General features: G+C 44.9%; 5 protein-coding genes across 5 annotated transcripts; 1 reads left to right on the plus strand and 4 right to left on the minus strand.

The window, feature by feature from the left end:
- Positions 1–1,551: 1,551 nt before the first annotated feature.
- On the minus strand, positions 1,552–3,399 carry N7496_002075 (uncharacterized protein; the record flags this gene model as incomplete). Its single annotated transcript, XM_056695006.1, is given in 4 exon segments — positions 1,552–2,165; positions 2,216–2,960; positions 3,032–3,336; positions 3,348–3,399. The coding sequence occupies 4 exon segments, from the start codon at positions 3,397–3,399 to the stop codon at positions 1,552–1,554; spliced, it is 1,716 nt and encodes a 571-aa protein (XP_056557218.1).
- A 49-nt stretch (positions 3,400–3,448) lies between these two features.
- Positions 3,449–4,074, minus strand: N7496_002076 (zinc finger BED domain-containing protein; the record flags this gene model as incomplete). Its single annotated transcript, XM_056695007.1, has 2 exons — positions 3,449–3,724; positions 3,787–4,074. 2 exons carry the CDS (start codon positions 4,072–4,074, stop codon positions 3,449–3,451), a joined length of 564 nt encoding a protein of 187 aa, XP_056557219.1.
- Positions 4,075–4,077: 3 nt separating this feature from the next.
- Positions 4,078–4,342, minus strand: N7496_002077 (uncharacterized protein; the record flags this gene model as incomplete). The annotated part of the gene is made up of 2 exons (XM_056695008.1): positions 4,078–4,102; positions 4,134–4,342. The coding sequence occupies 2 exons, from the start codon at positions 4,340–4,342 to the stop codon at positions 4,078–4,080; spliced, it is 234 nt and encodes a 77-aa protein (XP_056557220.1).
- Positions 4,343–5,743: 1,401 nt separating this feature from the next.
- Positions 5,744–6,589, minus strand: N7496_002078 (uncharacterized protein; the record flags this gene model as incomplete). Its single annotated transcript, XM_056695009.1, has 1 exon — positions 5,744–6,589. The coding sequence occupies one exon, from the start codon at positions 6,587–6,589 to the stop codon at positions 5,744–5,746; it is 846 nt and encodes a 281-aa protein (XP_056557221.1).
- A 1,410-nt stretch (positions 6,590–7,999) lies between these two features.
- Positions 8,000–8,182, plus strand: N7496_002079 (uncharacterized protein; the record flags this gene model as incomplete). Its single annotated transcript, XM_056695010.1, has 1 exon — positions 8,000–8,182. The coding sequence occupies one exon, from the start codon at positions 8,000–8,002 to the stop codon at positions 8,180–8,182; it is 183 nt and encodes a 60-aa protein (XP_056557222.1).
- Positions 8,183–20,822: the final 12,640 nt, after the last annotated feature.

The following is a 20,822-nucleotide window of genomic DNA, read 5'->3' on the forward strand; positions in this document are numbered from 1 at the left end:
CTAAAACCCTAAACCCTAAACCCTAAACCCTAAAAACCCTAAAACCCTAAACCCTAAACCCTAAACCCTAAACCCTAAACCCTAACTAAAAACCCTAACCGTTAGCATCTTATATAACACCTGCGGAGTTATAAAATATAACTTAATAGCCAAGGGTCTACGGCTAGGCATTACCTGGATAACTTGGTGAGGTCATTGACTTCGTGATGATAATAGTGCGAGTGTTTGGTGTTATAGGATTGAGTATAGCGGACATGGCTGGACAAGCCTAGGCCTTACTAGTACTAGCTGTAGCCATTGAGGAGAAGACGAGGAAAGTGGAGCAGTTATCTGCCCCCTATTGGTTTCCTTCGTCCCCTACCTTTCTTACTGTTTTGTATGCAATTACGGGGTTCCGAGACAATACTGTCAAGTCACTCTCGAGTATCCCATGGGTTCTCTAAGACACGGCGGAATCGATCTCATCCATATATCAACTATGAACCAACACTGCAGATGGATATTTAACATATGCTCAGCCTGCCACTCATTTAATGGACAATCAATCAATTCATTCTTTTTAGTTGATTCCGCTTGATCCTCATTCGCCTGAGCGCATACTAGTAGATACCAAATTACCTCGCCCTGAAAGGAGATTTGAAGAGTTCATGCGACGTATCGTATGATAGATAAGCTTAGCGCGGATTGAGCTTATTTGGTGCCATGGTTCGTTACGCTTCTAGGTTAATCAACAGCAGTACAGCTAGCTAGGAAATCTACTATTAAGCAAAATCTACCAACTTAGCTAGAGACGTACACCCGCAGAAGCTCTAGGCTCTCTGCAGTAGAGGGACCAAGAGATGGAACAGGAAATTATGTACTATGTAACAGTTAACAAGCGGAACGGTCGTGCGGTTGGCTTTTAGAACCTTCTAGGCCGTGTTCTAGTTCCAGACTCCTCCGCGTAACATACGGGTACCATTACTGTAAGACCAGGTATCATTACTGAGTAAGTACAAAAGCGGTAATTTACATGCGATTCATATTAGGATTGGCACATCATATGATTAGGGTTTGAAGGTCTTGCTCTCTGTTTCCGACATGGAAGGCAATAACGGTCGCCACTGTATCTTTCGACAGAGATCGAATAGAACGTCGAGAAGAGGAATGTTGTGGTCGATATTCAGGCGATATACAGCTGCTTTGTTGTGTACCAAGCGGGAACCCTACCCTGACAGATGGCGGACCCACCCGCATAGACCTTGTAGGGAGTCGCGACTCAGCCGATTCGATCCGAGCCACAACCTGGGTCTTGGCGGTTCCAGGTTCCAGGCCTTAGAGTCGCGGTCCGGTTCTACTAATGTTGGAACCTGAACGGTTCGATTCTAATAGAATCGCAGGTTCCACAAACACTGCAAACATATGCATTCCCGTGATGTGCATATTTTATGAAGATTTTGCCTGTATTTTTGAGTATTTAGCTTACAATTGAGTGAGAATGTAGTTACAGCAGATAGGAAGGAGTTAGAGAACAACAGGCGAATAGAATTAAAAGTGAGGTTCCCACTTATGCTAAGGCTTGGGATACTCCCATTCATTGTCATCTCGTTTGGAACGCTTTGGGACCCGCCCTGATGTACGCCTCTCTGCACTACTTTCTCCATAGTGGTCGCAAATATCAGGCAGGGGGATTTCATCCTCATCATCCAGCTCAATCAGTGGCTCCGGGTTCTCTATATCATCTTTCCTTGGCCTTTTACCAAGTGCGATCCTACTAGGTACAGGCAAGGTCTCCGATGTGGCTGCGAGAGCATCTTCGTCGTCACTAATCAGATCAAATTCATCCTTGCACTCCTTAGGCCCCTTAGGCCCCTTTGGTTTCTGGGCATCCTGTTCTTCACTTACTGCCTGTATCTCTTGTGTTGTGAGATACTCCTCAATGAACGCAAGCTGCTCGGATTCAATCTGAAATCTTGTCGTACACATAAAAATCATAAGATCGCTGATTTTTTTGGGCTTCAAGGAGCCTCGGCGGTAATGGCAGATGTCACGAGCAGAGTTGAATAACCGCTCAACACCAGAGCCTGTAGCAGGAATCGAGAGAACGTCCCGTGCGATACTTGCGAGTATAGGGAACTCATGTTGATTATTCTTCCAAAACACACGTGGATTTATCATACGAGTGCCTACGTTAAAGATAAGTAAGACATAAATAACGGATGAGGGGGTAGCTTACTGATCCCAAGATATCGATCAAGTTCACTAAGCCCATTCGTTTGATTCTCGGTAGATACGTCCGGTGTGATAAGGATATCAAGCTCAGAGATCTGCTCTGCCGAAGATTGTCCATTTGCTGTAGGCTGTGACTCCCAATATCGTTGTTGATATGGCTCGAGGTATTTCTCGAGACTCTTGCGGTACTGAGCACGGTATGTCCCTGTCCAATTTTTTCCAGGGAAGAAATGAACTTTAGTCTGTGGCGCTATAATTGTAGCAATCGCATAAAGATCACCATGAATCTCATCGGTCTGAGCATAGTAGTCTGATAGCTTCTGCTTTGCTTGCTGTAGGGCAGACATCATCGTTGTTTTCCATTTCACTTTTTTCCGTGCAAGCTGTGCTATAGACTTTTCAAGATGATCAAAGAGCATATTGTAGATACCAAAGACTATGTGGACCGACACATCCTTAGTCTTTGAGAGGGTGGTTGTGAAAGTAAAGAATGGCTGTGTGATTGTAAGAAGGTAGTCGATTTGTCGCCATTCATCTGGTGAAAGCACGAGGTCCTGGAGATCGTATTCAGGGCAGTATTCATCAAATGTAGCCCGCAGTCGTTTAGCTCGGCGTAACATCAAAAATGTTGAATTCCAGCGAGTTTTAACGTCTTGCATTGGAAGAAGCTTTGGCTCTTTCGCCTGGAGATTCAAGAAGGCCTCTCGGCGTTGAGAGCTTTTGTTAATCCAGACCGCTAGTCGCCGAACCTAGTTTAGCATTAGTATTCAGCACAATATTATAGTCAAGGGAAGATATCATACTTTATTAAGGTAAGCACAATTTCTCGATTTTCTCGCCGGGCGTTATTCTCTGCCTCGATCCATTCCACCTCTTCTTTGTCATTCTTTGGGACCGCTTCCATTTTGCCAAGAAGCGCATTCAGACTGAGTTGAATCACATGTGCCATACAGGGCATACGGATAATCGGCGTCTGATTTGGTAGCTCGAATGACTGGAGAGAATTTTGCACACTTTCAATGAATGTGAAGTTATTAGATGCATTATCGGTAGTCACAGTCAGCACGAGATCTTCAATCCGATGTTTTTGGAGTAGGTCAAGGAGAACCACGCTAAGATCAGAACCTTTATGGGACCCATAAAGTGGCTTAAAGCCAAGTAAGATCTCGCGGTAGTTCTAATCCGCATCGATAAAATAGCCAGTGATAGCTATAAAGGCCTGGCGAAATGGTGACGTCTAGCAGTCAAGCGCGATCGAAAGTTTAGCACCTTTAGGAAGCCTTAGAAGAAGACTCTGCTGGCGTTCTTGAACCATCTCTCGAAGCTGGCGCCGGACGGTGTATGCAGAAGGGATTTCAGGGAAAGATGGGGCTAGCCGAGCTATCTTAATCAATGCATGGAATTGAGGGTGCTCGACTAGCTGAAATGGTAGCCGTAGGGCAGTGATGAACGAGATTACGCCCTCTATCCAGGCCTGATGGGTAAAGGTAGCTTTTTGAGGGGCAGAGTGTGCCTAAGAGAATAGGTTTTAGTAGGGATCAAAAAGATACATAGGTGTCAAAGGGATGAAAGTACTTTCTCCTGTAATAGCGTTCTGATATCATTCCCTTGGGATGATTCCCTGCGGCAGCTAGGCCCCTGAATATGTTTCCTCATAGACGACGTTCCTCGGTGGCCGTCCGCTGGGTGGTGAAGGACATGGCAACATTGTTTACACATAACCTTCGGTGTCCCATCTTGAATACCTGCCACCTGGTGAAAATGCCTCCAACAATCTGCCTGGCGTTTATTTTCAAAGATTGTTCGTTTCATCCGACTTCCAAACTCTGTTTTTCGCCACCACTCGCAGAAGCCATCATTCATTTTCTAGGCTCCAGAGTAGATAGGGTTTCTGTTTTTCCGAAGGGCCAAGGCGTTCTAACGTCGCAGGGATAGGGATAGGTCGCCGTGGCCGTATAAATTCAACGTCGAGCGTAGAAGTAGGGGGCTGCTGGCCGTATAGCGCACCAGGAATGAATGACTGCGGATCATCTAAGGGGAGGAAAGATAAATTTACGAGAGGGTTCCCTTCAAAGATAGATGAGGGATAGCTATCAGAGAACTTGGAGGCTTGACTCCGTGCCTGTGACATAGTCAATATGGTGGAACTCGGGAGTAGAGAGTGGGAAAAGAGACGTACAAGAAATCTTGTGGGCGAGAAATTAGGGAGTTAGCGAAGGCCAGGAGACAGGGCTACTAACTCGAGCTGAGCGAGGGCATAGATACGTCGATTTTAATATAAACCGGCCATTACTCTTGAACTATACTAATTGGCTAGAGAGGCCCACCATCGTCAGGTTCTGTCAGGTTCGAATCGGAGTCGGACCGTGCCGAACCTGACAGAACGGCACGAAGAACCTCGATTTCTCCCGAGTCGCGCATTCAGGAAAACGACAGAATCTAACTAGAACCTACATGAAGGCTTGTTTGTATCTGATTTCGCCTACGTCTGTCAGCCCCTGTTATGACATACCCTGACATGAGGTTATTCCCAAAGTGTTGATGCCTCAGGCTATCCGGATCTGATAAGCCGGAAGGCTTTCGGTGAGGATTCGCTAGGGCTTCACTGCCAACACGTGTACGAACCTCTGCAGGGAAGATCTCTGGGTAGAGGTTACGCAGGCCTCGTGTTTTCCCCGCTCCTATCCTTCTACCCAGGATGCATCTCCTTCCTGTTTGAGCAATGAGACTGTATATAAATTGATCCATGATGAGGAGGCTTTACATTCCTCAAGAAACAGTCTTTGACCTTTCGCACAATTGAATTGGTTCCTCTCTCCTACCTGATTGACAGGCACCTACCCTGACTCGTAGAGTATATTCTTACAGGCGTATACAGGAGGATATTTATACAAAATGAATTCAAAGTCGAGTGAAAATCAACTTGGTTCTCCCCATACATAGGGCAGGAACTATTCTGAGCAGCAAGTCCCTGGTGTCACAATAGTCTCGAGCATGTACAATAGAGAAATACAAATTTCAGCCAGGTCGGCTCTATCAGCAACAGCTAGGCAGCCGCTAAAAACCTGAACCAGGAAATTACTTTCGTTCTCGTCTATCCTGTCCCTCCGCCATCTTTCTCCGACATTCCCCTTCTATTACCAGATGTGCCGAATCCTGCGGGAAGGAAGATTTGATGGGGCAACGCGACGACGGCAACGCACCTAGACGCCAGGGGCACGCAAACCGGAGCAACGAGGTCTGCGGGTGAATGGGATGGGGTCGATCAGGGGGTAATCTGTTTTCGAAATCCACTGTACTCGGTGCTGCTCTCTGAGAACCCAGGTCGATTGCGTGTGACAACAACCAGGGGCTTAAAGTGTTGATGAGCCTTATGGTGGAAGCAATGTAATTTTTGGACAAAATATCTCCATAAGTTATTTGAACTCATAGCCACTGCAATGATTCTTCAAACCTTTCCAGTTAGATAAAGATAAGGACAAATTTTGGTACACTGCAAGCTTTTGGTAACGGCAGAGCAAATCCTAACTTCTCAGTTGTTTGCATCATAGTCCTTAATCAACAACATTGACTTTTGCGGAGTTTTGGTGTGTGCTTCTTTCCATCCAAGAGCTGTTCCGGGGAATTTGTAGAATGCTTTCACATTCTCCACGTCAGAAGGTTGTATCTGAGGCGGGAACTCATACCCCATCACCGAGAGCGGGTTACGTGGACCAATTTGCACAGTGTAGTTGTCTGCATTATCCTCCAGCTCTGGTGCAAACTCATGACGGAGACCCAAGACGTGACCAAGCTCGTGCAAGAAAATATTTTTCAAGTACTGCACAGTGCCTGGTTCGAATGCTGCATTGTATACGTTAAGCACGTTCAGGTCCTCCTCATTCGGAAAAAACGCCTCGGCGAGGACTCCATCTTGACTGCCCGCGAAGGAGAGGACAAATGCAGCATCCTCAATCGTAGCTACCCATTTGAGTTGCACGCCTAGTTCAAGTTTGTTCCATTCGTCAGCTGCTTGCTTTAACGCTTGGGCAGCGATAAGTGCCAAATCTGGCTTCGGGTACCCGTTTGCAAAGGCCGCAAAATTGACGGACTTATTGGGGCCAGTCTTCCAGCGTGGAATAATTTTCCCAAGCCCAACCTGAAGTGCCGCTGTATGGGCACTCTCTTGGAAAGTTGTTGGCATGGGTTTCTGCGTCGCACATGTGTATTTTGCCGGCACTGTGGTAGACGTGCCGGGTGCTGGCTTCAAATTTTCGAGCTGAGAAGCCTCAATGACCGAGGGGTCAAGGGTCTGTAGTGCCTCGGCGCCGACAGCTCCTCTCAGTTCCTGGTAGAAATTGGCCCTGGTAGGGTCAATAGTAGGTTGTTGGTGGGGCATAATGAATGGTTTGGGTGGGCCAACTGCCGTTCCGCACCAGTGTTTCTCAATGTGTTCCAGTTCGATAAGACAATAGTCAATCGTGGTTAACTTGTCTTGTTTAAATCGAAGACTGTTCGATTGAATTGGCCCCTGAATTTATACTCAACAACGCACCAAGTCGCCACCTGTGACAAAGATGCTTCCGTCATGGTGATGCCCCCAAAGTCTCACCATACGCTCCGGACCCAATGCTGGGATCTGAGAAGATCACACGACAAGTTGTCAGCTGAATGTAGAGTATGGCTTGGCGGCGAGGACGAAACACGAACAACAGATGAAGCTGGTTACCGAATTGCAGTCGGATGACCGACGTGCGTCATCTGGCGTACAAGAAATTGACGGCTGTCACCCACTTCCGGCCGCTAATTTCAAAGTAAGTTGAAGGGAAGAGGCTGAGTGCTCGGTCCCCCTGTGTTAATAGATTCGTAGTTTCATGTGCCCACGGCAACTGGATACCTAGGGTGGTGTGGCTGCCGTTTGAGGATTCATGAGCCTAGAAGTATCGCTATTGTCTAAGGCTGTACTATGTTGGACTCGCACAAACTTTGTGGGGATGAATTGCTCTGCCCTTGGGGGTTCGATACCAACCGCGCGGAAAAATTTTGATCATCTTTGGTGGAAGCGCATTCCTAATCCGCGCACATTGTACGCCATCTTATTTGTGGGCTGAACTCACGGCCAAATATTGAACTACCAAACCACGGTTCCGGCCCGGTATATGGTGCCACTGTCAGCCCCAGTTTTTTTTTTTTCTACCAAAGAACCAGGCGAAGCGTCCCAGAGTCTCCGTGGGGAAGCACATAACGGCACATCCAGTACCTAGATTAACGCGGCCGCATGTGGCAGGATCTGATACCCAGACAATGCTTTGATTGGTGGTATGGTACATCATTGACGTAGATTTCCACTAGTATATCTAAACCATAATTCTCCTGTTATATGTTGAGATTGATCATGACGCTACATTGCCGGTGCCGAATTGGTCTTGCGAATAGGAGGTAAGCTAGTCCCAGCTATGTCCTATACGGGAATCATTCGGACCCTTACAAAGTATGGCGAGTATTTTTGACTTTTACTTAGACTTTCCATGGAGAGCCTAAGTAAGCATCCCTGTAACCAATGTGTTCTAGCCCGTTCCACATAGAACGCCGACATAGAGCAGACAATATCCATTGAGCAGTCCAGAGGATTTCATACGTCCTGAGGAAAAAGAAGCAGGCAACCCAGAATTTAGTTCCAGAAGACAGAAAACCTAAACCCGGGCTACGTGGTGCCAGACAGTCTCTTTGCCATGTCGGCCAGAAACGTCAAATTAACAGCTACGTAATAGTTCCAGAATTCAGAGAGAAGCGGAATAAGGCCGCGAAGATGCGAAAGAGACGAATAGCAAATGCTCAGGCAGGAGGGGCAGTTCGCATCATCGCCTACCACGCGAAAGGCCGGTATTGGGAGTTTCGGTTCAACCTCTGCGGCGAAAGCATCGTTATCCCAACTGCTCTGGGCAGGTCATTAGGCCTGCGCTTTAATCGGGTCGTCGATGTGGAGTGGTAAGAACCGGCACTCCAGAAGTCGCAGATGATCTGAGTTCAATGCAAACGGTGGGACATACAGGCGTGTCCAGCAATTTCTCTGAGTATGTTATGGATAGAGATCAGTTCACTTGGCCCGGTGGCGGTCGGTTGCGCCCATGGCGCAAAAGGAGATCCGAATTGGATGGGGTACCGCCACTGCGGTGGTGGGCTTGGTAGATCGCTCTCGGCTTTTTTGGATTCGGGCGCTAGAGATGGTACAGCTGGCATTTTCCTAAGCTAAAGCAGTAGAGATATGCCAGCATTATCGACTATTCGTGGTCATACGTGACACATGAAAGTTTGGTCGATGTTTTGCTGGCGTGCGCCAGTTTATGTTTTGGGCTTTATCGTAAACACACCCCACTTGCAACTTGCAGAGAAACCAGGTGATGTACGTTTCATGGCGACCAGGTCTCACTGCCTCTCGCTGCTGACCCCCAGGGTACAGGGTTCGAATCATATCCCAAGACTGAGGACGCCGATATCAGACCGTTGTGGGGATGTACTTCGATCCAAATTGAATAGAAGGACAGTAATTTACGGGTAGTAATGTCTAATATCCTATATTCTACATCTGATGTTTGCTAACCATAAGAACATGTGCTGATATCACACCCGGAATTAAACCTGAACCAAAGTAGATCCTCCTAGAAGATACGTCATACATGATTCAACATTCCGTGAGTGTGCAGAAACTGCAAAATGCCTGTTTTGGTAATTTTGAAAGATTGAAGAAATATTAGATCTCTTGGAGTCGAGTTCGACTACTACATTATTTAAAATTATCCGTGGCCTTGCTACGACGTAATAATTAGTTCTGGGCATGGCAATCCACTGAACCTGGAACCTTGGCGCAGGGTGCTTAGAGTCATTGAATATTTTCCGAATGCATAGATTTTATAATAGGATTTAACGTCAGGTGGATTGGACTGCAGTTTGAGAAGCTCGGGGCTGTATCTTTCAGTAGTGCGGACCTATAGGTAAAGAATATTTGTAACCAGGAACCCGAAGTTTGTGGGCCGATGATCTTCTGGGCTCTGCCAGCTGCCAGCAGTTAGACTCAGAAGAACCAGACCCCAACAATTATCCGAAATGTGTTAGAGCAGTTGGATGACTATAGCGCTGACCGTGGGCCACTTTATGATCATAAGTTGGTCTCACATAGCAGTATTGATCTTAGGTGGCATAAATTTCATCTGGTATTGATATCATGGTATATACGGTCAATTCCCCTTTGCTATCTTATACCACGTAAGTAGATACCGTGGGTTTGATGTTTGATGCCTATTGCTTAGTCTTCTTGATATCCGGTACTTGATATTTGTGGAGACTCAACCGGAGTATTAATATTTCCGAAGCTGCACAAATCCAGATCGATACCAAATGAAATTAAATATTACCTCATAAGTCAATGTAGGGTACTTCCTTGCGAGAATCTTCTATAGATCCCTACATGACTATTCCGGTTGATGATATGAAATGCTGATCAATCGTTTGATTTGCGTGTGGGAAAGGGTCTAGGCTGCCCCTTTGTCCGAATTTTGCAACCCTGGAGTATGTCAGGTATTATAATTTCATACAATATTTATTTTTCTCCTTACGATCTTCTACGCATTGCTGGCAGATTTGGAATCGGTATGGCTGACTCGGGTGACCAACGGAACCGAACGGAAAACAAAAAGCATATTATCCGAATATGTCGGAACAATACATGACCGTAAAGACTATGTCGCCCATGGACCAATTTTGGTCTAGTAATATTGTGCCCCATGCTTGCTTCGACGGTATCTAGCCACTGATCATTCTATTCATGTTTCGTCTACAAACTGGTCACCTGAGAGTCACCCGTGGCTTTAACCTTGCAAAGGCTAATATAATATAATCACCACTAAACTTCTCCGCAGAACAACCGTGTCCTAATAACCTCTTACGCACAGATGGCGATTGGGAAATTAATGACCGCAAACAGACTGCTCTTAGGAAATAGCCCAAGACCAGAGCCAATGCCGTTAAAGAAGCGCTGTTCTAGCTCTTGGTGATGTAAGTGTCACTGATGCTGTCTCTCTTCCAGCCTAACATATAAGAGATAAATAGACGTCTTGTGTCTCCAGTGATTGTGGAGTGAGTAAAAAACATTATTTGCTTTGTCAAGCCTTTCCAGTTACAATGGCGGATACCAATCCTCTAGGTTCAGAGGACAGCAATTCTCATCTCATTACATTTCGCACAAAACTAGGAATAAACATCGAAAAGCTCCGTGACAAACCGGAAACCACAAAAGACCTTTTATATCCTAGATTTTTGAGGCAAATACGCGTACAGTGGTGGAGCTACTATATTTCCTTCTCGTTCATGCTAGCTCTTTCCTTTTTTCAAATCGTCCTCGGGGTAGCTATCACTGTCCTTACGCCAACGGGAAATCACACAACAGCAATCACTATACTAGGCGGATATACCACTGGAATTGCTGTAATCATTTCGCTCGTCAAAGCTCTCAAATGGTCGGAAAAATCCGCTCTCTATATCTCACAGCTTAGGAAAGTGAGGAATTTTATTGAAAAAGGGGAAAGGGACCTGACTTATCACCCTAAATGGTATGACTCGATGCTGTGTGTCATGCTATCGAGGAATGCCATGCAAGCTATGCGGAAGCAAAGGCGACCATGGGGGACTATGTGGCGAATGCAGCTATACCTGGGGGTGGAGCACCAAAAGAGGGAGATACAGAAAAGGCAAAAAAGGGTGAGGCACAAGGTCAGCATGGCCCGGAACCCGGGCCAAGCACCCTGTAATCGAGCAAGGAAATGGTCAGACTCTCGACGAACGTTAAGTCTGGTCGGTGATGAGGGGATATTTTCGGCATGTCAAGCCCGGCGATTGTTTCTGCGTTAACATTTATTACTAGCTTTCTGGATTAGTCCCGCGCGATCGGAATATATTCAATTCGTATATCGGACGCGAATTATCTAGCTATCAATATCGGCCATAATAAGAGCTCTTCGCAATTTTAGCTAAGTAAAACAAGGTTGATCCTATCATATGCTGCCATACCTTCCGACCAAAGCCTTAGGGTTCAGTAGATAATAAAAGAGTTAAGTGGTGACATCAATGTCTGAAGTATCGGATGACATGATTTGATTTCTCGACTAGTACTTTCCGGCTCCTCTCAACCCAGTATACGGATCTAGGGGAATTTACCTAGAACCCTACTAGAGCGATGGATTCGCATACAATCTATGAATACGGGCGGCTTATTGAATGGTACTTTGACTTGTTTTGGGATGATTGGTCGTTGTGGAATTGAACATATATATTTCATATCCGCTCTGCAAGCCATGCACACTACCGCAGGATCACTACAGCTTAGTGGGGGCGGAGGAGGATACAAGGATGACGGATGCTTTCGGCTTGTTCTTCAGCTTGTTTTTGGGCTTGTGATAGTTTAAAGAGAAGTATGCAGTCTTATGTTTCTTTTCCCCCCTCCGTCTTTGCGGACGGCTTCTAATGGCTCTCTGGGATCTTACTTTGGTAGAGTAGTGAGCTTGCAATGCAGAGATAGTACGGCCAGGGAAATAGTCTATGATATCCTTCCAATTTAACTTCCTTTCCTCTTTCAACTTCACTAATAAGTAGGCTGATCGGCTTGTGCCCATTGACGGCTTCAGAACTCCTCCTGCTTTCTCGGAGTCAGATGGAAGACTGTGCGCGGTTGCATGTGATATCGCGGAGCTGTTGTTGGGGACGAGAGTGAAGAAGAAACTGGGCTCCGACCCCTGGGTCTCAATAGTGAAAAATTTCCCGCCCTACAATATCGTGACTCTCGTAATCCCTAGTCGATAAACCGAAGGACGTTTTATTGAGATAGCAGGGAGCGGTTCTACTTAGAGGACCGTGTTTCTCCTCCACGGAGTCCTCAAAGTCCGAGTATGCATTCAATATAACAGATTTCGGCTTTGAACGCGCATTTCTTATAGACCTAGGCGTGACGGAGGAATAACGACAACGATAGAACAGTGGTGCTCATTACTAATAGTGTGCCGTTTCTTGGTCTAAGACGGTGGATGTTCTTCTTCTTTGCATTTTCTAGGGTTGGCCAAAACGGGGTTCTGGTCACCTTGAACTCTAGGTGTTCCAGGGTGAGAATTATTGGACTCGTGGTGGTAGACCCGTTCGAAATTTATCGAATCGGACATGTTAACGTATAGCGGATCGACCAGTCTAGAAGGTCTAGACTTAGTCACGATTTTTAAATAACAATCTGAAATCAGTCTGATGTAGTTTGCTCCCTTATAGTCATCTAAGGAGTCGTCGGGACAATCCTTCGGGGAAGGAATGCAGGAGCTTATTTCCTTTCGCTTCCTAGGGGCAACATCCGAGTAGGATAGGATGGATGGAGGAGAGCGGAGTGTTGGAAAAATTTTCAGTAAATGAAGCAGACACATCAGATATATTCCCATCACGACCTAGACTAAGTGATTTAAAGTACGCGCGGCATGTGGATAGTATGAATACATCGTATTAAATATGTTTATCAGGTCACGAAGTATTTTGGGATTTTACCATGTCGACATCTACATCGGTATCATTCGACCGAAGCATATGTTTGGTATTGGAGGTAAATAATCATGCAAACTATATTCTACTCGAGCTGCACTATTTCTTGAAAGAAGTACCAACAATATCATACAAAAAATTAGGTGAAACGAACTTCTCGTTGTTGACATAGCGAAACGGGGAACGATGTGTGAAGATACATCTTCTATAGGTAGGAAGGAAGGTAGCGAAGGCTAGAATAAATACTATATTTATGTAAATATTGATACTGATGTCTATAGCAGAGAATTCAGGAGTGGTTTATATCAGTTGTTTAAATCGGTAGATTGGGGAAGTATTGTTATGTTTCCTTTTGATGTATCTTAATATCAGTACTTAGCACTATTACTTGTATCATAAAATCGTTAACCATCAGCATCTGGATTCTACGTCAAGCAGAATTCGGAAACCTAGACACTCGATTCTACTGCTAGGTGTAAAGACCATCGAACGGTCTGGATTTAGTAAAGCTCACAATTACATCCACTCTACCGAGAAATGTTCTAGTGCTTCCTGTAAAAGACTACTGGACGCAATAATTTTGGTTATTGCGTAATATATTAAAAGCCGAGCATCAGAGGTGTCTGTCCCATGGCTCGGGACGGTCCAAAACATTGCTCTTGTGTTGGCGGCTAACCGATCCGCTCCGCTGACTTCGGGAGACCCGAACCTAATTGCTGGAGTGAAAAATGTATTGCCGAAATATGAACCACGGTTGGCGCAACTTCTTATCCTAGGTTTCGATCAAGACGAAATTGATCTGATTATGTTTCCTGGGAACGGAGAAATCTACAATAAGAGGGACTCGCTAGTGGTCGCCCGCCCACCAAATTACGTGTTCACCCGACGGTCCATTGTCGATTGCAGTCAGGTCCTGAATGCATTCCCTCGGACACACTTATTGGCCACCAGTGCGTGACCTCATCAAAGTTACGTGCTAACTTCCGCTCAGCGGTTGAAACCCCATCAGACACCCCCATGGTTTGGAAAACTCACTCTAGAGTACCGCATAGGTGGAGGTGAAATGTGGAAGGATCAAGAAATAATTTCACTGTAACGAACTTGGTTTGATGGTCGAACAATACGACTATATTGACGTTCTGAAACCAGGGCCACACTAGTCGCTCTGTTTCTGCACGTGTCCAGATCGTCCGTCGGCGACGCATTCCATGCCAAGTTCTCAGTCTGGGCTGGCTCTCAAATCTAGAGGCCCAGACGCGTCTCTGAAGATCTTCTTGCTTTAGCCGGCGGTATTCCTCTGGGCTTGGATTGAGATCTTGTCTCCTAAATGTAGTCGGGCCCAACAGGGGGGGGGGGTTGTTCCGCTTAAAAAAGTCTTGGCGAGGGGGGGTGTTGGCTTTTAAGGTTTAGACCCAACCCCCCCCCCCCCCCCAAACTACTTTAAATCTTCGTATTTTCCGATCGGATAAAAAGGATCTTTTAATAAGAGAGCCTAAACTATCTTTCTGCTAAATTAGATTTAGAGATTTCTGGCTAGAAGGGGCTAACCCTATAGGGGGCAGTTTATATGGGGGATTTTTTGATGGGGGATGCTAAGGCCAGGTCCCGCGGGTAGGCTATACCCTTTACGGTCATGCTTCTAAGCACACCTTAGTAGCCTTAGTAATCTGGCACTCTAGGGTTTAACGTAATTCCCGCCCGAGTGAAACACCCGGTCGAGTGAAACACCCGGTCGAGTGAAACACCCCATCAGAAATCGCGCGTTCCTACCTACTTACCTACTTCAACAATCTACCATGCCACTAATTCGCACTGAATCCTGGCAAAAAGCGACCGAGCAAGAGGGCAGGGTTCTTTTAGCCTTACAAGCTTTCCAAAAGGGTCAATTCAAATCAATTCGCGTAGCTACGAAGCAATTTAGTGTATCTCATGTTACCTTATCTCGAAGGGCGAACAGCCTACCCTCACGCGTCGATACACGCCCAAACGGTCATAAACTGACCCAGTTAGAAGAGGATTCGCTTACTAAATGGATTCTCTCTATGGATACGCGTGGAGCAGCGCCTAGGCCAGTAACTATGGGAGAAATGGCTAATATCCTTCTTGCTACGCGTGGTAGCTACCCTCCGCCTACCGTTGGAAAGAATTGGCCATCAACCTTCATCAACCGCCGCCCTGAGCTTCGTACACGCTCCTCGCGAAGATACGATTACTAAAGAGCCCTAAACGAAGATCCGAAATCAATTCAGCAGTAGTTCGCGACCGTATAAATTATGATTAACGAGAACGGTATACAACCAGAGGATATCTACAACTTTGATGAGACAGGCTTTGTAATAGGCCTTATATCTTCGCAGAAAGTAGTCACAAGAGCTGAATACTACGGTCGGAGATCCCTTCTATAACCAGGAAATCGCGAATAGGTTACTGCGATCGAAGCAATCTACGCAGATGGCTATTCACTACCGCTATATATAGTCTTCAAAGGCAAAGTGGCTATTGTAGGATAGTTTAACGAAAACCTACCGAAAGACTGGCGAATCGAGGTCTCAAAGAATAGCTGGACTACCGATGAGATTAGCCTACGCTAGCTAGAAAAGCACTTTATCCCACACACGAATTCGCGCGTACGGGGTCGGTTTCGGCTATTAATTCTTAACAGTTATAGTAGCCACCTTACGCCCTAATTCGACCGAATCTGTGTAGAAAACGATATTATACCACTTTGTATACCTACGTATTTATCGTATCTACTACAGCCACTAGATATTAGGTGTTTTGCAGTGCTTAAGCGCGCGTACGGTCGGTTCGTTAGCGATCTTACGCGCAGAGGATATAACCATATCGACAAGCACGATTTCTTAGTGGATTACCAGTACGCACGGCTAGAAGCGTTCCAATCAATCAATCCTACTATCAAAAATAGCTTCGTAGCTAGTGGTCTAGTACCATTAGACCCCGAGAGAGTACTTAACAAGCTTAATATCTCTCTACGCACTCCGTCGCCACCAAGCAGCCGGCCAATCAGCAGATCTAGCGAATTCACACCACAAACGCCTAAAACCGCCGCTCAGCTATTCAAGCAAGCTTCTATGTTAAAAGATCTACTAAAACGGCGGTCAAATAGCCCTCTAAGCCTATCAAAAGAGATCTTAGACCAGATGATTAAGGGATTCCAGCTAGCGCTACACAGCGGTGCTTTACTCGCAGAGGATAATGCGAATTTACGCATTACAAATAAGAAGATGATCAAAAAGCGCAATCGGTCAACTAGGAGGATACCCTACGTAGAGGGTTTAACCATTAAAGAGGCTATACAGCTAGCTAAGCAGCTAGACCAGCCAGAGGAAGATAATAGGGTAGTATCGCATGAGGAGGTCAATCTGCCTAATCAGCCGATTCAACCGGCCAGGAGGGCTCCGCCTACCTACAGTGGATGTGGACAAATTGGCCACAGGATTACTTCATGTAAAAATCGAATTATCTAGTTAAATTAATGGGTGTTGGTTGAGATAATCGATCTTGAAATTCTTTAGTAGGGTTAGGTGTTTCACTCGACCGGGTGTTTCACTCGACCGGGTGTTTCACTCGACCGGGTGTTTCACTCGGGCGGGAATTACGTTATAGGGCGTATAGTAAGATAGCTAATTACTAGGTAACTAGGGAAGCTAGTAAGATCGGGTCTCCTCTACTAGATATATTAGGGGTGTCCTAATAGGCTTAGTAGTAGGATTATGTAATTACTCTCTATATAGGTAGGATTTATAGGTAGATAGGTAGATAAGTAGGTAGGCACGTAGGTAAGTAGGTAGACTAGTTAGCCTAGAGGTTTCTAGATATAGTTAAAATTCACCTCTATTAGGCATATGACTGTAATAACATGCTACACCTAGCGATAGGAATATACTAAAAAGGATACATCACTAGATAGAGAATGGTTTGGGCTTTACGGCGATACCTTTAACGTCTTGTTACGCGTAGCCGACTGGTCACTGTGAGTAGACCTTCAAGGGTATACTTGCCTAGTTCCACTGCGGATTCCAAGAGTGTCTCTTAATCGTACCGTTGCCTCGTAAGGCCTTATGTCATGATATCCGCGATGAGGCTATTCGCATGTTGATATTGGTGCCTCAGGCGCCGGGGGGCCGAGCGTTCTGCCAAGGCGGTGACCTTCCGGCGGTTGACCGATAAGGCCTCGACGGAGATACGTGAGAGCCACGCTGCATACAGATCCTAGTTACGGTGTGTGGGATGAGTTGGCTATGCGGCAGTCTTTCGGTGGCGTATCCCCCTTGCTTCGTGTTTGTTCCTGTTTACACTAAAGATACTGTATTTAAATTGGTGCTTGAGGAGTAGGGTTTCAGAACTCCTTAAGAAACAGTCTTGCCACGAATTTCACTAGGTGCTTCCAACCTTACCTGATCAACAGGTTTTCTACCCTGCAAGTAGTTATCTTAACACAACTTCTCTCACAACGCTTTGAGATGAAGGACTGTGGTGAACTTACCTAATTTATCGGTATTCGAATTATACGCGACCGACAGCGACGAAAGACCTGGCTAAACCAATCAGCCTATATTGAAAAGATCGCTGCTAAATTTAACCTCCTAGGTAGGAAACCGCCTAATACACCACTAGTTAGCAATCAACGTCTTGACCCTATCGTTTCTGGTCAAATCGACTAATTAACCGTTAAACTATACTAACAGAAGTGTGGTTCAACCCTTTTCCCTGCTGTATGGACCAGACTAGACACCGCTTTCGCTAATCAGCTACTAGCTAAATCTCTCACACGCTGCGATGAGAAGCACCTAGCTGCTATTGACCACCTGATTTCCTACCTATACGGGACGAAAGACCTAGCTATCTGCTTTAGTGGCAGCCAATCAGATTGCCAGATCTTCACTGCTTCGTCTGATGTAAGCTTTACCGATCATCTTGATAGGAAGTCATCAGAAGGTTTCATCTTCTCATTATTTAGTGGTCTAATCGAGTGGAAATCTCGCAGGCAGAAGACGATAACTATATCTACCACAGAAGCTGAATTGCTAGCTATCTCACACGTAGCTAAGTAGCTATACTGGGTTAAACGGCTATTCGAATTCATCGAATTCAACACTTAACAGCAAGAAGTGTTGAATTGCGATAATAAGCAAACCGTTGACCTATTGAATCGCGAGAAATCAGTATTTCAGACCAAACTTCGTTACGTGGATATTAACCGCCTATGGATTCGTCAAGAGGTACAGGCAAAGCGCCTATCTGTCCAATGGGTAAAGACCACCGATATGCCCGCAGACGGTCTTACCAAGTGCCTACCTAGGCAGAAGCATATCGAATTCATTAAATAACTAGGCATGGAGATACTACCTCCTAGCTAGTCATTCTCTTTTCTCTCATTCAGTTCTCACTTTGCTCTCATTCTTATCATACATCGAGAACTAAGGGGGTGTGTCAACATGTGGATGTTGTGGGGTCACATGACGAAGGACCCACTTATATAACCCCTCTGTAAGTAGGCTATGAAATGATTAGCGTATAGGAAGCTTATAGGTATACTAAACCTTCGTGTATAGCTATATGATATAGCTATATAGGATAGTATAGGTAGGTAGGTGAAATGGATAGTTGCCTAAATAGGTAAGTGAAGTGGTACACAGATTAAAAGAATAAATTAAGACTTAGGATTTAAAACTGTTTAATAGGAATTCACGGTCCTTTTTATAATTTAAAAAACGGGATAGTCTGGCAGATTTATCTGATTCTACTAGATTCTATATGACCTAGTTTAATCATATGATACCTAGTCTTGAGATCTTCTAGAAGTATATTAGGAGTTCTGTTTAGACCGGTCCTTATAGGGTAATCTCTATCTATATTAATACCCTCTCTATATATAGATCTTCTTCTATAAAGATCTAACAGATTAATCCTCAACGATCTCGCATATGATTACCTACCTAAGCAAGAGACTCTCAACACTCTGATTCTGTTAATTTATCATGTGATCTTTTGCTATGTTTCTTGTGATATAAATACTGCTATGTTACCTAGTTAAATCGAATTAAGTTTATCATCCTTTATGATCTCTCTTCTAGATCAGTGGTACTCTTCCATAATCGTGGTACTTCTCCTTTATAGAAGTGCGCATGACCGATAGACTTATAACCGTGTATTCAGACACTACGTTAAGTATTTACCCTTATGCACACTATCGTCTTATGTGTATAACCACGACTTTATGGTCACCGCCTAGAGTCCGACACCTAGTTAGTTATTATAGAGGGTTAGGCGAAAACGTGTTAGTAGGACGTTAGATAACGTCAGATATCTATGGTTTAATTAGTTCCTAGGGCGGGGTAGACGGAGTAGCTTAGTCCGGATCGGCGTATTTCCATATATTATGGGCTAACGCGTGGTCTTTGACCGTAGTGATCCATAGAACCTAGTGTGCGTGAGATTTTAGTAGGTAGTGAAGCTAGGTGGCTTGTTAAGTAGTTGAATCCATCACTTTTATATAGGAAGTGAAGCGAAAGTGAGAGTACAGCAAGAGAAGATTGAATTAAATTGGTTAATGTTACGATTCGTAGATACGGAAAGTCTTACGAACGAACTAGCGAGAAGTGTTTGCATGGGAGTTACCGAAAAGGGAGGGCCCTATAAAGGCAATCCCTTTAGGTGGATTAGAATCTTCCTTCTCTTCTTCTTTCTCTAGATTTAGTTGCCTCGTTTAAACAGTACCGAATTGATTCATAATCTTTTCGCTTAACCGTAACAGTTAAGTAGTTAGAGCAGAGGCGTCGGGCTTATAACTATCGGACTCTAGGCGGTAGCCATAAAGTCGTGGTTATATACACAAGACGATAGTGTGTATAAGGGTAAATACTTAACGTAGTGTCTAAATACACGGTTATGAGTCTATTAGTCGTGCGCACTTCTATGAAGGAGGAGAAGTACCACGATTATAGAAGAGTACCACCGATCTAGAAGAGAGATCATAAAGGATAATAAACTTGATTTAATTTAACTAGGAAATATAGCAGTATTTATATCACAAGAAACATAGCAAAAGATCACATGATAAATCAACAGAATCAGAGTGTTAAGAGTCTCTTACTTAGGTAGGCAATCATATACGAGATCGTTGAGGATTAATCTGTTAGGTCTTTATAGAAGAAGATCTATATATAGAGAGGGGTTATATAAGTAGGTCCTTCGTCATGTGACCCCATAACATCCACATGTTGATAGTTAGTTAACGTAATCCACGGCCGACCGGATCACACGGCCGACCGGATCACCCCTTCTAAATTCGCGTCTTTCTACCTACCTGATTAATTCAACCACCTACCATGCCACCAATTCGCAGTGAATCTAGCCATAAATTAGCTAACCAAGAGGGCAAGATCCTATTGGCCCTTTCTGATTTAAAAGAGGGCCGTATCTCTTCTATCCGCGCAGCAGCAAAGCTATATGAGATACCCTACACTACCTTATATGCGCGCGCCGATAGCCGAGTCTCACGCGTTGATAAGCGCCTATCTGGTCATAAATTGACCTAAACCGAAGAGGATGCGCTTGCTGAGTGGATATTATCTATGGATTCACGTGGAGCAGCGCCTAGACCGGCTACTGTGGGAGAAATAGCTAATATCCTACTTGCTACGCGCGGTAGTAACCCTCCGCCTACTGTTGGTGTTAATTAGCTATCAAGCTTTATTAAACGCCGCGATAAGCTTCGTTCTCGCTTCTCGCGAAGATACGATTACTAAAGAGCCCTAAACGAAGATCCGAAATCGATTCGGCAGTGGTTTACGACCGTACAGCGCATAATCGATGAGAAGGGTATATAACCGGAGGATATCTATAACTTTGATGAGATATGCTTTATAATAGGCCTTATATCTTCGCAGAAAGTAGTTATAAGAGCTAAATACTACGGTCGGAGGTCTCTTCTATAACTAGAAAATCGCGAATAGGTTACTGCGATCGAAGCAATCTACGCAGATAGCTATTCACTACCGCTATATATAGTCTTTAAAGGTAAAGTAGCTATTACAGGATGG

The sequence above is a fragment of the Penicillium cataractarum genome (assembly GCF_028827025.1).
Source record: "Penicillium cataractarum strain IBT 29864 chromosome Unknown utg000002l, whole genome shotgun sequence".
Lineage (NCBI taxonomy): Eukaryota > Fungi > Ascomycota > Eurotiomycetes > Eurotiales > Aspergillaceae > Penicillium > Penicillium cataractarum.